This window comes from Aspergillus aculeatus, assembly GCF_001890905.1.
Source record: "Aspergillus aculeatus ATCC 16872 unplaced genomic scaffold ASPACscaffold_6, whole genome shotgun sequence".
In the NCBI taxonomy this organism is placed as follows: domain Eukaryota; kingdom Fungi; phylum Ascomycota; class Eurotiomycetes; order Eurotiales; family Aspergillaceae; genus Aspergillus; species Aspergillus aculeatus.
In genome coordinates, this window is record NW_017962981.1 from 920,183 (window position 1) to 936,177 (window position 15,995).

General features: G+C 52.1%; 5 protein-coding genes across 5 annotated transcripts; 4 read left to right on the plus strand and 1 right to left on the minus strand.

Annotated features, from left to right (window-relative positions):
- Nucleotides 1-61: 61 nt before the first annotated feature.
- On the plus strand, nucleotides 62-2,521 carry ASPACDRAFT_1899491 (pentatricopeptide repeat protein; the record flags this gene model as incomplete). The annotated part of the gene is made up of 2 exons (XM_020198753.1): nucleotides 62-676; nucleotides 759-2,521. The coding sequence occupies 2 exons, from the start codon at nucleotides 62-64 to the stop codon at nucleotides 2,244-2,246; spliced, it is 2,103 nt and encodes a 700-aa protein (XP_020057225.1). The 3' UTR covers nucleotides 2,247-2,521.
- A 4,232-nt stretch (nucleotides 2,522-6,753) lies between these two features.
- ASPACDRAFT_59704 (uncharacterized protein) lies at nucleotides 6,754-7,191 on the plus strand (the record flags this gene model as incomplete). The annotated part of the gene is made up of 1 exon (XM_020203475.1): nucleotides 6,754-7,191. One exon carries the CDS (start codon nucleotides 6,754-6,756, stop codon nucleotides 7,189-7,191), a length of 438 nt encoding a protein of 145 aa, XP_020057226.1.
- Nucleotides 7,192-7,942: 751 nt separating this feature from the next.
- ASPACDRAFT_59705 (putative phosphatidylinositol-3,4,5-trisphosphate 3-phosphatase) lies at nucleotides 7,943-9,848 on the plus strand (the record flags this gene model as incomplete). The annotated part of the gene is made up of 3 exons (XM_020203476.1): nucleotides 7,943-7,945; nucleotides 8,037-8,121; nucleotides 8,194-9,848. The coding sequence occupies 3 exons, from the start codon at nucleotides 7,943-7,945 to the stop codon at nucleotides 9,846-9,848; spliced, it is 1,743 nt and encodes a 580-aa protein (XP_020057227.1).
- Nucleotides 9,849-10,207: 359 nt separating this feature from the next.
- Nucleotides 10,208-13,107, minus strand: ASPACDRAFT_1887617 (putative phospholipase A2 (PlaA); the record flags this gene model as incomplete). Its single annotated transcript, XM_020198465.1, has 1 exon — nucleotides 10,208-13,107. The coding sequence occupies one exon, from the start codon at nucleotides 13,105-13,107 to the stop codon at nucleotides 10,528-10,530; it is 2,580 nt and encodes an 859-aa protein (XP_020057228.1). The 3' UTR covers nucleotides 10,208-10,527.
- A 342-nt stretch (nucleotides 13,108-13,449) lies between these two features.
- On the plus strand, nucleotides 13,450-15,880 carry ASPACDRAFT_77766 (EXO70 family protein). The gene is made up of 3 exons (XM_020205039.1): nucleotides 13,450-13,998; nucleotides 14,061-14,278; nucleotides 14,338-15,880. The coding sequence occupies exons 1-3, from the start codon at nucleotides 13,715-13,717 to the stop codon at nucleotides 15,714-15,716; spliced, it is 1,881 nt and encodes a 626-aa protein (XP_020057229.1). The 5' UTR covers nucleotides 13,450-13,714; the 3' UTR covers nucleotides 15,717-15,880.
- The last annotated feature ends 115 nt before the right edge of the window (nucleotides 15,881-15,995 follow it).

Here is a 15,995-nt window from a genome sequence, read left to right on the forward strand (position 1 = left end):
TCCCGTAATTTGTTTCTCGATCTCGAGACGTCGACTGCGAACGCCTCTCCAAGCGCTCGCAATGCCGCGAACGAGTTTTGTTCTGGATGGACTGTGGTTTTGCCTGTGTCCATCGTTCAATTTCACTACCCTTCTGAGGGCCAGAACTGCTCTACAAGGAGCCCGGCGCTTTTCTAGCCGAAATAATTCATCATTCGGTCCCCAAACGAATACACCAATTGGACAATACCTCAACAAACAACATTCCGACTCGAATGTCCTGAAAAAACAATTAGTCGATGGGGAAACACCTCGCTCGATCCCCGACCAAGCAATCTCTCAACAGCATGGGGACGGTCACGACCAACAAGGAAGCGCAAGAAGCTCAATAGACCTATCAACGACATATGCCGCCGATGACGCCCCAGAAACTCTCGCGGGGATAAAGACCCAGAGCTTGGAAACCAGGCTGCAGGAGCTCACAGCCCAAAACCCCCGGATTCAGAGTGCCACGCAGATACTGCGCATTCTCGTCCGCGACCGCCAGATACCCCCGCAGACGCGACACTACAGAGCTCTCGTCCTCGCCCATTCTGATGCGATGCGCGGGTCAACAGAAACGGTCCGCAGTTTACTCGCGGAGATGGAGGATAATGGGATACCGGCGGACTCGGGTACGCTGCACGCTGCTCTCCAGGTATGTAACGGCAAAATTCCCCGCAAGTCCAAGCAGGCCCCGTCTTGAATTCTGCGCTGACAGTCTTTGGTTTTGCGCTTAGGTCTCTGCCGTCCACCCCGACTACATGCTGCGCCAAGACATAATACGCACACTTCGAGAGCGATGGCTCCCGCTGAGTCCGATGGGGTGGCACTACGTGGTGGCTGGGCTGCTTCGAGAACACCAATTCGAATTGGCTCTGGACCATATCGATCAGATGAAGCGGAAGGGGGTGGCAATCGAGAGCTGGCTGTTCAACATGCTCGTCTACTATCTCTGTGAATATCAAGAGTTCGACGAGGTGCTCCGGTTGATGCGCTCTTGGACGGATCAACACCTCGACATGACACCCGAGCTGTGCCTGTATGTCTTGGATGTGGCCAGCGAGGCTTCTCACTACGAGACTACCCGGTTTATCTGGAGGGGCATGGTGGAGCTGCAGTACCTGCAACCTCCACACGAGATTTGCAGCAAGGTCTTGGCGGCTGCGGCGCGCACCGGAGACGTCGCCCTCGGGACATCTGTGATCCGCTTCCTTGTCGAGTTGGACATCCCCGTCACTCTTCCGGACTATGAAAGTATGGTGGAAGCCTATGTGGTGTCTGGGGACCTCTATGCCGGATTCGAGGTTCTCTGCAAGATGCACAAAGCCGGCATCGCGCTGGAACGAAGCTCCACGCGGGCCGTGCTCGATTACATGATCCGGAAAGACACGGTCCCCCATGACGCGTGGGCCATGCTCAAGAAACTCAAAGCTGCGAAGTTCGAGGTGCCCCTCGGCTGCGCCGCGGCGATCTTGGAGTTGTGCGAGCATGAGGCCCTTCACGATCCGTTCGCAGTCGAAGACGGCGTCGCGCTGTACAATGAACTGTACGATCTCTGCTCGGAGAAGGCCGACGTTACCGTCTTCAACATGCTCATCAGCATGTGCCGCCGTGCAAGGGACAGTGACGCCGGCATGTTCGTGGTGCACGAGATGGCAGCGCTGGGCGTCGTCCCCGATGGGACCACCTTCGAGCACCTAACGATGATGTGTCTGGACGCGGACAATTTCGAGTCCGGGTATATGTACTTCCAGGACCTGCTGAACCGGGGATTCGATCCGAGCGCGGAGACCCGCGCCGCCATTCGGGAAGTCTGCTCTCACTCCCGGGATCCGTACGCGGTCCAGTTGAGGCGCCACCCCCGGATCCAGGATGGCTCTGTCCAGTGCCTGGTGGATGAGCTGAATGCTGCCCATGAGTATGGTGGTGGTGAGCGACAGCTGAGCCAAGAGCCCGCCGACGACGTGCCCTGGCGGGACTCCCCCAGATATCCCACCCTGACGTGGCGACCCTCCTTTATCCGAGCGACCTGGTCGAAGAAGTCGAAGGAACTGTGGAAAAATGCGCGGCGGCAAGCGTCGAAGGAGGCGCGCAAGAGGAAGAGGAGGCAGCTGGCCATCCAGCGCGCACAGGAGGAGGAAGGCTGGATGGACTACGAGCCGGGCGGTCTTATTCCCGAGGACCAGCTGATAAGCAGCAAAGGAGAGGATCCAAAGTTGGATTGATTCTGGTCAACTGTAACCCGACACAAGAGATGATCTTGACAATCACACCATGTACAGTACATCTAAATATACATGCTATAAATGCATGGAAATGGAGCAGAGAGGGAGGGGGGCTAAATCCTTGGCCCCATTGGACTATAACATCGGTCATTTCCGATTTCCGACGAATTGAACCACCATGAAGCCTGTTGGGTAATGACCGCCACAACTTAGTCTTCCAAATGACAGCCAAAAGAGGCTTGCTGGGGTAGTTCACGCGAGTAAATAAGTACCGGCAAGATTGCGTACGTTAGGCGGGAAATAAACTTATGACTCCCGAGTTCAGTCCTGTGGTCGTGGTCTGCACCGCGCTGGCGGTGTTCGCGTCTAGGATAATCGCGTTTTTGCCCTAAGAAGCCACGGGTATATTATACCTACACTAAGCAACTTGCTGCCGCTTGTACTATGGTGCGTGAATTACAGCAAGATATTCATCTAACCCTTGATGAAAGAGGGAAGTAAGAGCACAATCGAACTCATGGATGGTCGGGCTTGGAGGCTTTGGTTTACTACTTGGTCACTGAGAGAGACGGGAATAACAGTACATTGGTCTATTATTCACCCCCTTTTTGTGTCATAGTGATAGAAGAAGTTCATCATTCCTTATGTCATCCCAAGCATCCCCCAAGCATCTCTGGGCTTTATTCAACAGGTGTTGAGACAACTTGTTGAAATAGGCTTTTTTTTTTACTAAGAGTTGGAGAATATCAATCATCACCGTCTCCATTTGTGTTGGTATCGGATCTGCTATTGTTATTCGAAGCATTTCTATTGCTGTCGGTATTATCATTGGTGTTTTTTGTGTCTGTATTGGTAGTATCGGTTTGGTAGGTTGGTAGCATCGCTTTGCTTGGCGGCACTATTAGGATTATTGGTGTCGTTATCGGTTTCACTATTTTGATTAGAGTCATCAACCGAGGCCTTACTTTTCGATAGCTACATCTGCGGTATTGGCTTGATTGATTGGATGCTTCTGAATATTCAGAATATCTGCCGGTATGATAGATTCGGTGGCTTTGCCAGCCAGCATCTTGCTGCAGACGCAGTTTTTTTTTTTCCCCTGCGATAGGCAGATAATCGGCCATTTGAAAAACTCAGAATTGAGTATGTCGATGAGTCGAAGTGAAAGATGACTTGTTTCTAACTATACTTGTATAAACTCGGAAGGGTCGGGGTCTTTATTTATGGAAGACAGCAATCGGCCACACTGGTACCCGCATACATTCAGTATTGTAGTCGAGCTCGATCCGGTCTTTATCCTCGGGATCGGAGTCATACTCTGGGCCAAAGTCCAACCCTTCGAGCATCAGTCCATTGTTGTTTGTAGGGTTGGAATATGCACATCGATGTCATTGCTGAACCCTAGAAAAGAGTCCGTAGTCTACCAATTCTTAGCCGGGTAGGAAGTTCATTTGGTGCCTTTACACCCTTCCTGTTTGTGTTTTCTAGCTCACGTCGGTCACCGGATCAGACACGGGAACTTGGGGGTTCTCAATGAGAGATCCTGGCAGACTCAGCAATGCAGCAAAGGTTATGATTTGCCATTACTCGTGCCTCTTAGGCATTTGCGGCCTTCCGAAGAGCAATAGCTCAACGTTCATTAGCAGCGCAGAGACTTCAAGCCAGGAGATAATACTAGCAGTGATCATAAGACTTTGTGCTGTGGCAAGGCAGGATTTACTGGTAGAAGGTGGGAAGGCTTGTTGTGAGTATGGAGAGTAGGAGGTGTTGCTGTTATTTCAGGATGCCTCGGCTCGTGTGATGGTTCGCCCGCTGCTTGCGCTGGCAATACGGCATTGTAGTAGATTTTGAGGAGGTGGGGCTTGAATAGATCGGCACGCAACCATTGCTTCAACTCGTCTGCACCTTATACGGTCTGTTAAGTATCTGCAATTTGTGTCCAGTTTTGCAGCTTCGGAGTTGAAGCCTGGATGATGCTTGCTGGTCCAATGTCTGCAGTAGTCCGTTTGGGCTTGCTGAGTTGCGCATGATGATTGCGCGCCACATAGAAGGCTTGCTATTCGTGCTCTAATCTTATTGCCATTCGGTTGCCGATGTTGATATTGTGAGCCCTTGTCTGCATGCCATTCTCTCTGCGTCTACCGGAGTTTTATGATTTGCTGGCTGGCAACCATCCCGAAATCAAATCACATTTTCACGGACTATGGCTCTATACTGCAAATATAAGGAGTAGAGAGCAGAGGAGGGAGGAGTCTTCGGTCTTGTACCTTCAATGGCTTCGCAATGACACGGATTCGGCTGTTAAGCCCACAGGCCCCTCGTCACAACGGTCCTCCGTGCGACTTCCGGGCCAAAGTGGTAATGCTGATGTCCTAGACGAGATCCGGTCCGAGTGTGAGCACCAACTGAAAACGAGAACACGAGGACGACGATTCGAATGAGAAAATCAATTCGATTGATGATGATGATGATGATGATGATGATGATGATGATGATGATAAAACAAACTAGATACACTCCGATGGGATGCTCTCAAGAGAGCCGTCGCATCTCCACGAAGTGTCATTGTTCTTTGTGTGGCCTTGTGTGGCACTATGTCAGAAGTTATCCCAACAGGGGTCATCATCAGCAGCGGCATGAGAGGCTTCATTTTGAGAATAGGGCGAGGATTAGAGCCGCAAAAGGAGGCTTTTCGTTGCCTTTGCCCACAAAGAATCGGAACTGCCGATGAGTAAAGCAGAACGCCCTGGAAAGCTTAAGGATACTGCTGTTCCGGTCGTGACCGAGGTTAGTCCAACGGAGGAGATTGTGCAAGAAGAGGATCGTTCTTTGCGCCATTCAAAAATGTTAATCAAGCACAAGTCATCTATGAAATGGTTCAAAGTAAAGGTTCTTGTTAGTCCAGCTACTCGAAGAGAGTATAGACCTGTAAGGGAGATAGAGGATAGTGTGGTCCTTATGTCAGAGGTAAGAGAGTTGTAGAGAAGAGAGGTGAGAAGAGATGGTCTGGGGCCATTCTGAGTTGTGTAACTACCCCAGGACGTTAGATTCAAGGAGACCCTCTATGAAAAAGTGGTTCACTATTCTAGATGAGCGAAAACTCACATCACCTCGAAGCGCACAGTTGTGTCATTCATGTAAGTAAAGGATTCAATCTTGAGAGATCTATGGGTTATCACATTCCAGTATCAGCAAGCCATTCCAAAGAGTGAAGTTTGATTTAGAGAACGACCATATACTGTAGTACAAGGTATCTATTCACTCGATACGCAGGATGAGATAATTAGCTGATAATGAATCGGAGATGTGAATGGCAGCAAGCAAGCAGCTATTCGAAACGAGCCAATCTATACTAGACCCCAACTCCTATTGATCCAGTTGTCTAAACATAAAAATAAGCCTGGTACTCCGGATATGGAGTAGCTAAGAGATGTTCCAAGAGGATTAGGAACAGGTTTAGGAGCGAAAGAACAGGAAGATTGGGGAAGTTCCCCGAGGCCGAAGGATTAAGCTTGCATGTGAGACGGCGGGCGTCGCATGGTCAAACCTCCGGTGATTGCGCCCGGAGTTCCCGCTGGGACCACCCGTTTGATGGTTTGATGTCTTTGCCGTCTCTCCGTACTCCGTACTTACAGGGTGAATAGTTAAACAATCATAACAAGTTATCATTGTGGTAGGTTGGTCTAAAATGCTATAGTTCTGGGTGCCTCTTGGCTAACTACAATAGGGCTCAGTGGTTTGTATCATGTAACTTACAATGCAGTATATAACTATGTTTACAGTACCTGATTCACAAGGGTTTACATCCACACTGGGATGAAAACATGGTCGAATCTTCCTTCAGCTTGTTAAGCACAAACTTTCTCTCACCGTCAGTTGTGTAACCATGGTCTGTCACACACCAAACGCCTCATAGAACAAGCCGTTCCTCCCTGTTCTTCGATGCAGGTGGGCAACCAAAGGGATCTTCGCTCAAATTCCGCGCGATCAGCCACCGTCGGGCCAATGAGTTGTCCCTGTTGCCAGTGGTTCGTTTCACCTACTCTCGCTTCGCTCCACTGTTGGGGTCGAAATGCTCTCCCGCTGCATCAGTATTGCTTTTGCAGCTTCTAAGAAAAGAAAAGCATCGGCTCCAGACGGAGGCGAGGGTCCCTCCATCAGTCTCCGTTCCTCCTCCCTGCTGGTGCCAATGCTGCCGTCGCTGCAGCAGAACCGGGGTTATATCAAGTCGCCGTTGCTGCTCGCTACATTCTTCTTTCTCCTCCCCTTTCTTCATCACGATTTCATCCATCTTCTCTCTTCCTCCTCTGCCTATCTTCATACTTGCTCAGCACTTACTGGTAATACTTAATTTCTATCGAAGTTGGTGCTTGTCTCTTGCTTGTCAAACATATCAACCCACCCCACCTGCATACATACATACCTCGTTGTCGCAAGGCGCAAGGACTCCATTATAACCGACCTGATCAAACCTAATTCATCCGATCTATTTTCTACTCCCACCACCATGCAGCTCACCACCACCTTGTTCGGTCTTGCTCTCTCCACCCTGAGCCTCACCTCTGCCTCGCCTATCTCCTATCCCAGTCGCCGTGACAGCGCAGCGTTGACCTGGCACGTTTCCAACTTCACCACCGGCTGCTCACCGGGAGGCTGCATCTACAACTTCAACATTCTCGGTGTGGCAACCAAGAACACGCCTGGCTTCAATACTACCTGCTCTGGTACGACCACGGATAGCAGCTCCGACGACCTCGTCTCCTGCCAGAACCCTTTGATCAAGTCCCGCGTCAAAGCCGAGCCGTATCCGCTGTGGAATGTCCGGGCTGAACATGAATGGATCCTCCCTGGCGATGCCGAGTTCTTTGCTTTCGGAGAGACTAATGTCACCTCCTCGACACCGCGGTTTACAATCCCCGTTACCGAGGAGTATGGAGTCGCCTAAAGAAGTAGGGGATGAGCCAATCTCCCCGCCCTGTCTGGTGTTTGCTGAAGATGATATTACCCTCCGGAGGGTAATTCGACGGAGGTGTGGGAGACGAACTGCTTTTGTATCATATGATTATCATGTCTGTTTTTTTTTTTTGGGTATTGTTGATATGGGATAGGGGTTGTTTACCTAATAATGTCTGGTTACATGATGGGCAAAAAGTGGCTAATGCAGGATACAATGTTATGACCAACCGAATGAAAAAGCATTCAAATTACTTCATACTCAGTAATTCCCATGTTTATGTATATTGTCTCGACTCGGGTGGGCAATTGACTGGTTGCATTGACCGAATGCCAGTTGATGAGGGGCGAATTACGGAGAGGTGAGGAGGGAGGGAAGTCTTGCGGTGACATCATCGCCGTCAACATCTGCAATGGCCCGTTGCTCTCCTTCCTTCCTCATCTCCTCCTCCACACCGAAAATTGCACAGCCTCTGTTCATCCCGCTGTGGCGATCATTATTGTTTCGACTAGGTGGATGGAAGCCGTCATCATTTGCGAATATCTCCATCTCTCCTGGGTTCCCAGAAATTGGAGATCATCACCGGGTTGAAGCCCGTGCGTGCTTTACCTCACGCATCATTAATTATCTGCGCTGCCAATGACCAGGCCAGAGACGCGCATGTCCTCTTTTATATCACCAGAGATAGATCTCTGAGCCAGACCCTTCATCTGCAGCACGTAAAACCTCCCCTTAGATTCTCATGGTACGTCTCAGTTCGGATTGAGCTTCCTTCTCCCTCCCCCACCTTTGGCATGCCAACACGGGACCTGACATGACATAATTTCCCGGCGCAGGCGTCGATCCTACGACAGATTGTCGCTGGTCCTAGACAGCAGCATCCCGAAGCAGGCTTGGATCTCTGCTACGTGACGGACAACTGTATGCTATACCTGGACTCCCCTGAAATTTCATCGCCGCACTAATGGCCAACTCCTTCTCTCCGCACCGCAGTGATCGCAACATCCGGTCCATCTTCCAACTACCCGCAACGCGCATACAGAAACCCCCTTGACGAATTGGTCAAGTACCTCGACTCCAAGCACGGCAGCGACTGGTGCATCTGGGAATTCCGTGCGGAGGGCACAGGATACCCCGATTCTGAAGTATATGGCCGGATCCATCATTACCCGTGGCCGGACCACCACCCGCCCCCGTTTGCTCTCCTCCCCGCCATCACGGGGAGCATGCGCAACTACATCCACCGACTGGATGATCCCGAGTCCGCAAACAAACTAAAAAGTGACAAGCCCGACAGGGTTGCCGTCGTTCACTGCAAGGCGGGCAAGGGCCGCAGTGGGACCGTCGCCTGCAGCTACCTGATCAGCCAGGAGGGATGGAAGACAGAGGACGCACTGCAGCGGTTCACGGAGCGCCGCATGAGGGTCGGGTTCGGTGCCGGTGTCAGCATACCGAGCCAGCTGCGCTGGGTGGGATACGTGGATCGGTGGTCGAATCAGCTGGAAAAGAAGTACATTGAACGACCGGTTGAAATCCTCGAGGTACATGCCTGGGGCCTCCGAGATGGGGTCAAGGTCGCCGTGGAGGGTTATATCGACCAGGGGAAGAGGATCAAGCGGTTTCACCGATTCCATAAAACCGAGCGCACGGTCGTAGACGACGTGAATGTGACCCTTTCCGAAAGTAAGAATGAAAACGCACACCCACTGCAGCAGAAGGGGAGCAACAGCAACAACAGCAGCGGCGGTAGCCCCGAAGAGTCATCAAGATCATCCCCGACAGGCACTTCTACCCCCGAAAATCCGGCCTTCTCGGTCACGGCCCATTCCGCGACTCCGACAACAACAACATCTTCATCAGCAGGTTCAACGTCAGCCAAGCCGCAGAATAACCCAATCAAGCACATCTCCAACGCCATCTTCCGGCCTCGGCAACCCATCATCATCCCCACATCGGACGTCAACATTGACTTCGAACGCCGCAGCAAGGCCGCCTACACGGGCTGGGCGATGGTCACCTCGATCGCCCACGTCTGGTTCAACGCCTACTTCGAAGGTGGTCACGAGCACGACTCCGGGGTATTTTCAAGCGAGTGGGACGCATTGGACGGCATCAAGGGTACCACCCGCAAAGGCGTTAAGGCCCTCGACCGCGTCAAAGTCGTCTGGCGCTACGCCTCCTCCCAGCAACACGGTAGTGGTGAGAGGAGTAGCATCGACCATATGACCAATAACGGAGCCACAACCGTAGACGAAGGTCAACCCATCACCGAGCCCAAACCTGGGGAGCCAGCCCCCGAAATTCAGCCCCCGGACTGGCATATCCATGCAACCGACTCCGACCAACAGGAGAATCTAGACCCCGCGGAAGGTGGTGGTAGTGCTCCGAGGAACCTGACTTCTTCTTCCTCCTCCAAAAAGGACCACGGCCACCATAAACACAAGCACGGACATAAATCTTCGACAGCGTCGGACCATTCAATCGCCGCAGAGCTGACGGCCACAGCTGCAGCGTCGATCCAGGACTGGAGCAAACATCTCGGGTTACGCAAGCAGACGGACGAGAGTAAGGATGTCAGTCTGGCGGGGAGCGAGGATGAGGTGAGAGAGTCCGGGGAAGGAGAGTTGAAGACGACGACGAAGACGTGAATATAAATGTAGACTTCTTCATCTTCCTCTTTCCTATGATTTGGAAGTTAACACGACTCGCATGTATTGGGAACCGGCTCTTGGTCGCTATCGTTTCCTAGCGTTGTATTTTGCTTTTCTGTGTTTTCTTTGGGGAAATTAGAAGTAAGTATACGGATAAAAAGGTGCTTTACCCTTCCTATACCCCGTGTTTGGTTTTTCAAAACTTTCTGTTCATTCTATTTCTAGTACATACACACTGCGTGTTCTATAATTCGGTTCGTATATTGAAAGCCTGGTGAAATCAACCGCCCCGCCCCCGGCGTCTGGCTTGTATACATACACAGCAAGAACAAAGACACGGATATGGAAGAAAGATATTTAAGCTAGATTACAATGCAGCTTATGTAATGTACACTTGCAGATCCAACAGGAATTTTGCCTGGCATAGGGAATCAAGAAATAGATCACGAGGCAAATGAGATATCAAGAACAAGTGTGCGTGGTACTTAGCAGTATATGCAACTCTTACCCTGATGTACCGTGACAATAAACAATTCCCTATCCCTGAGTGATGCGCAAACTACAAGCTTGAACACCTGTTGTGAAAGGGGGGGGTCTTCTCCTGATCATTTATGCTGACGACATCATACACCAAGGAAAGTGATTTGGTTTTGATGATCTGGGGGAAAAGAAATCTCTAGATGGGAACAAACCCGGCCAGCCGCTGACGATGCTCCTGCTCCTCGCGCCGTAACCGGTCGGACTTCTTGCGCTCGTACACCGCCCGGACCACGCGCTTGACCTGGTCTTCGCCCTGGGCGAAGTTGGCCTTGGCCAGGCCGACGACGGAGTCGATCTGCTCGGGCGTGTAGACGAAGTTCCAGGTGGAGAGGAAGTCGTCGACGTCCGGGTTGATGGAGCCCGGGTACGGGGTGAGGGGTTTGGCGGGGTCGGAGACATTTTTCGAGGTCGTGCTTTCCGAGTGGCGGGTCGGGGTGCGGGATGGGTTCAACGCGGAGGAAGACGGGAGGTTCGGGGCGGATGGGTTGGGGAGGAGGGGGAAGTAGACGACGGCGATGCCTGCATCGGGTCGCATGAGGTGGAAGTCGGAATCGGAGTGGTCGTTTTCGTTGTTGTTGTTGTTGTCGTCGCCCGTGTGGCGGCGGGGCTGGAAGAGCCGTTTCGACGGCGGGGGCTCGCGATCGGAGACCATCTCTTGTTTCGTGCCGACCCAGACGTTGCAGTAGTCCAGGTCGGTGCTTTGGCTGGGGGTTGGGTTGGTGGCGGTGGGATCTTCGCCCTGTGTGATCCCCCGTTGGGTGTTATCCCACGGGGATGTTGAAGAAGAAGAAGAAGAAGAAGAAGAAGAAGAAAAAGAAGAAGAAGAAGAGGGCGCAGAAGTCTTGTCTTTCGCGGCGTTCATCCTCTTGTTGATCTCATCCTCGGATATGTTTTGCGGCTCGCGGAGAGTCTCCTCGGTGATCTTGGGTTCTTCGCTTTCGCGCGGCCAGCCGGCCCCGATTGGCCAGCCCTTGATACCTCGTTGGCGAGCGTAGCCGTCCACGACTGAGAGCCAGTTCTCGCGCTTGATGTCGGCTGAGGCGTCGAAAGCAATGATCACGTCCACATCCCGACCAGGTCGGAGCAACGGGTAGATGGGGAGGTTGTTGCTCATGCCCGCATCCATGAGACGGAGATGCTTGCTCTGAAAGATTGAGTCCGGACATGAAGCGGGCAAGAGGTCCTTCATTCCTAAGACGTAGTTCGGAATCGCGGCTGGATCGATAGGGTGGACCCGGATCAAGTCCTTCGTCTTGCCCTGAATCAACGAATCGATGCCGCCGAATCCAGTAATGCCCCTCACCACGGGTCGGATCTCTTTGTAATAGTGAGATAGAGTGGCACAGAAAGCGCTACCCCAGATACCCATGAGACCCGGCACGCGGAGTTCGGGGATGGGGGATATCTGTTCACGCTTGATATTGGCTCCACCGTAGAAGTGTCTTCCCAATGCCCAGGTCGGTATGCCAGCACCGAGTTCCTCGCAGAAAAACTCGTACGGCGTGAACTCGAACCATTGGAACCAAGCTTCGATTTTCGATTCTTTGATGACATCCTCAGGCTTGGGCTGTTTGCCGTTTTCATTCGTGATCTCGACCGTGGGGATCTCATGGCGGACGGCAGTGTAGATAGGAAGTGGGTGCGCTCCATTGGTGAGATTGTACCTTTGATTGGAGAGCTTGAGATCTCGATCACAAACGCCCAGTTCGCCCTTGGGTACTAACAATCTTGCAGCCAATAGCATGCCGTATATGTCGACCAGACCGAAGTCGGCGCCGGGATCGCCCTTGAGCTTCTCGACCAATCCGCTCAGCAGATATTTGTTGGTGGGTGCGGTGGTGAGCAGCTTAAGTGCTGCCGGAGGAAACGCTAAGTGGATTCCCAGCCTATTTTTCAGGTGATCGACCTGCTTGTTGAAATTACGCCCTGTGATAGACGAATGGTACAATGTTTGTAGCCAGCAGCTTCCGCTCACTCCTGCGGTGTAGGTCACGCAGTCCCAGAGCCCGGCTTCTTGGGCCGCGAGGTACGAGCCTGTGCCGGCGACAAGCGCACGTAGACCTCCTCCCGAGCCACACATAGCTATGGTAGGGACATCGTCGGGATGAATGTCCTCTTCGTTGATGTTGAGATAGGACGCAAGGGCTGTTACGGCGTACTTTCGTCGCCTTTCTCTGTACACCAGTTCTTCATCACACAGAGTATCTCCGACGCGGACTCTTGCCTTTCGTAGAATTTCAGGGTTGATATCCGGATCATGAGCTTCCTTCCAGATCTCGTCGGCTAGGGAGCCAGGGGCCATTGACAGCTCCCGCTGGAGCTTCTGCATCGATGCAGGTAGCAAGCGGGTCCAATCAGGGATAATGTAATTTTTGAGGTTCTCTAGCTCAATCCAGTCCGGAGTGCCCACTGATAGCTTGACGCCCTCAAACTTCCCCAAAATGTTGGTCCAAATCGACCCCGCATCGTCATGATGCGCGTCTTGTCTCGAGCCATGCCCTGGCAAGTAGTCGCTGAGGGACGAGGTCTTTTTCGAATCTTTGTCCGCGAAGACGGAAGAAGTGGTAGAAAAGAGGGCTCTCGGCTCGGTCTGCAGCAGTAATTGCTTACTTGGGAGGTATCGACCACCGGCGACGTAGAGCACCCCGCCGCCCAGGGCAATTAGAAAGGTAGGAGGAATTGTCCAATGCAAGCGCGATGCTTTCGCAGCACCCATGGTGAGATGGGTACTCCGTAGGATAAGAGGAGCAGTGGCGGGCAGCATGCAATGGTGAAGTCCATAGCGGGGGAGGGGGGAAAGATCCAGACCACGACGATCAGGTACTACTTAAACAATTCCGTTCTTCATTCCGACGGATTCGAGCTGGTCGAGGAAATGTAGCCCATTACCATTACATCATATCATGTGATGCATCAGTGTTGGGCTCAGCCAAACTTCGGTACGCAGGACGGGCCGAAATTACTATATCGAGGCAAGCGCGCATTGCGGAGTCACGCAGCAAAGCAAAGCAAAGCAAGCAAATGCGCCCAGTGTCCGTCCGGGGCAGACAAGAAGGGGAACTCTCACTCAACGCTTGGAGGTATATTAAACCAACTGTCATGCTTGTTTCATGAGGCCAGGTGCCTCGTTGCTCAGCTCTTAATTCTGACGTGTCGCCTCCCCATCTAATTTCTTCCCTTCAATTACTCGTATCTTGTTATCCCTTATCGCATTGAATGAGCGAGGAATGACGTCTCTCCGTTCTTGCATAGTCGATTTCATTTACGAATCCTTGATTGTCTGATGTTCACGGTGGGACCGGCCGATCGAGTCCTCCTTCGCCATGGTCGCCCCAAGGAACGCCGCATACGCTGAGGAGAGTGCAGAGGTTGAGGTTCTCTACGCCAATCTTGAGAAGCTCAAGCTCCTCACCAAGAAAATCCAGGGCTCCTTGGTGCGTCTTGAAACCGGTGGGAACGTGGTCAAGCATGCCATCGGTCCTATCTACAGTAATACCCAGTCCCTCCAGATCACCAACAGCAACATTGAAAAGGTCAATGAAGCTATTGAGCGCCTGCGCCAACCCCTCAATGCCAAAGGTCAAGAAGAAGGCATTATCCGTTCTGAGTATGCACCCTCCGTTAACACCACTGCCACCGGCTTTCTTCAATCTTGCTGACCCCGTAAAGCCCTCAGAGTGTCGGAGTGTCGCAATATCTTTCGGCTGTGAGACGTGTAGAAAAGGCGCTCGCGGACTTGAACTCGACCAATCTGCGATCCAACCAGAAAGCAATCACGGACTTCAACTCTTTACTGAGCCTCGGCAATTCGCAACTTCAAGACTTGCTCCGCAGCCGGCTGAGCGAAAATGTCGGTGCCATCGAGCCATTACACTACTTAACCAAAGGTATGCAGCCATTTGACATCCCCGATTGATGAAAGAAGGCTGACTTTCATGACGTTCAGAGCTTCCGTTCCCCTCACTCCCCGACGACGTCCTCACCGAATTAGGACCCGTGTGCGCCACCATTGCCTCTGCAGCAAGCTATGGGCCTCAACGAGACGGCGGGAATCCCGCGCTCAAGATATATTCCGATTTACGTGGACCGTATATAACGGCGAGTTTGCAGAACCTTGCTATAGCGTCATTGAATACCGTCAAGAGAAGAGCTGCGGACGGCCCTTACCGACAAGGCACAAATGGCATCGGCATCTACTCCAATGCCTTGGAGAGCTTCATCTACACGGAACATGATATGATTGTGAGGATATTCACTGGGGGAGAGCGTGGTCTGGCCCTGCAAGCGACGTGTCGCTCGGCCTTGACTGAGTACTCGCAGACACTTCGTGAGCTCAATCACTACATCCGAGCCAACCTAATGACGGACTGTTTTCTGGCTTTCGAGATTATCGAAATCGTTACTGCGATGTCTTATCGCGTCGATTCAAAGACAGGAGAACTTAAGAGCTTGTTTATCGAGGCGCTGAGGCCTGTCCGTGAAACAGCCAAATCATCCCTCTCGGAGCTCCTCGAAGAAACGAAGCGCAAGGCCGCAGGTATATCTATGCTGCCTCCGGATGGCGGATCAGTGCCTCTTGTGGGCGAGGTGATGAGCTCTCTGGCCACATTAACTGGATACTCCGGACCCCTGGCATCGATCCTGACCTCTTTGGGTGACGGAAACTGGCATTCGACCGCCAACGCAGCCACTACACCCTTGGATGTCAGCCCCGACAGTTCGACCCTGTTGTCGCATTTCATTCTTGATATGATCGAAGCCCTAATGATCGCGCTTGAGGCACGAGGTCGAGCACTTCACCGCTCCAAGGCAGTACAGGGAGTGTTTCTGTCAAACGTCTTTTGCACCGTGGACCGCTCTATCAGGTCGAGCCCAGAGCTAGCCAAATATCTTGGCTCTGGAGACAGCATTGCACGGATCGACTCCTTCCGGAAACGGGCGACATCGACATATCTTGATGCTTGGAAGGAGACATCTCACTACCTTCTCGATGTGCAGTACACCTCCCGTGGTTCCGGTCGGCCAACGTCCGGAGGCGTGGTTGATTCCAGCGCCATTGTCAAATCGCTGTCGTCGAAAGATAAAGACGCAATCAAAGACAAATTTAAGGCATTCAACGCCAGTTTCGAAGATCTGGTGACTCGCCATAAGGCTCTTTACATGGAACGCGAGGTGCGCGGGGTTCTCGCTCGGGAAGTGCAGGCAGTCCTGGAGCCTCTCTACGCGCGGTTTTGGGATCGTTACCATGAAATCGACAAGGGCAGAGGCAAATATGTAAAATTCGACAAAGCAAGTCTCTCTGCGCAGTTGGCAGCGCTGGGATGAATGCGGGCCAAACCCGCAACGAGCACTGTGGGGTCCGCCGTACCGAATGCAGGAGGTTGGTCGTGTTGATCATTTACCTTCTAATGGTTGGGTGGGAATAAACGAGGGCCAATTGGCGGATATAGGTTTCTTCTCGTCATGTTTTATTCTAACTAGATTATTTTTATAGTATATTATTCTTGGTAACCACCATTGACTACTACTGTATAATTGACTACTACTGTATAGCTGGATAATGGTTAGGCAGTAATACTTCATTCAGTTCACCAGTGCAGTGGA

Coding starts and splice junctions, on each gene's coding strand:
- ASPACDRAFT_77766 (XM_020205039.1), top strand. CDS start 13,715: ATGGTCGCCCCAAGGAACGCCGCATACGCTGAGGAGAGTGCAGAGGTT. Junction 13,999..14,060: donor GAAGGCATTATCCGTTCTGA/GTATGCACCCTC, acceptor GACCCCGTAAAG/CCCTCAGAGTGTCGGAGTGT. Junction 14,279..14,337: donor ATTACACTACTTAACCAAAG/GTATGCAGCCAT, acceptor CATGACGTTCAG/AGCTTCCGTTCCCCTCACTC.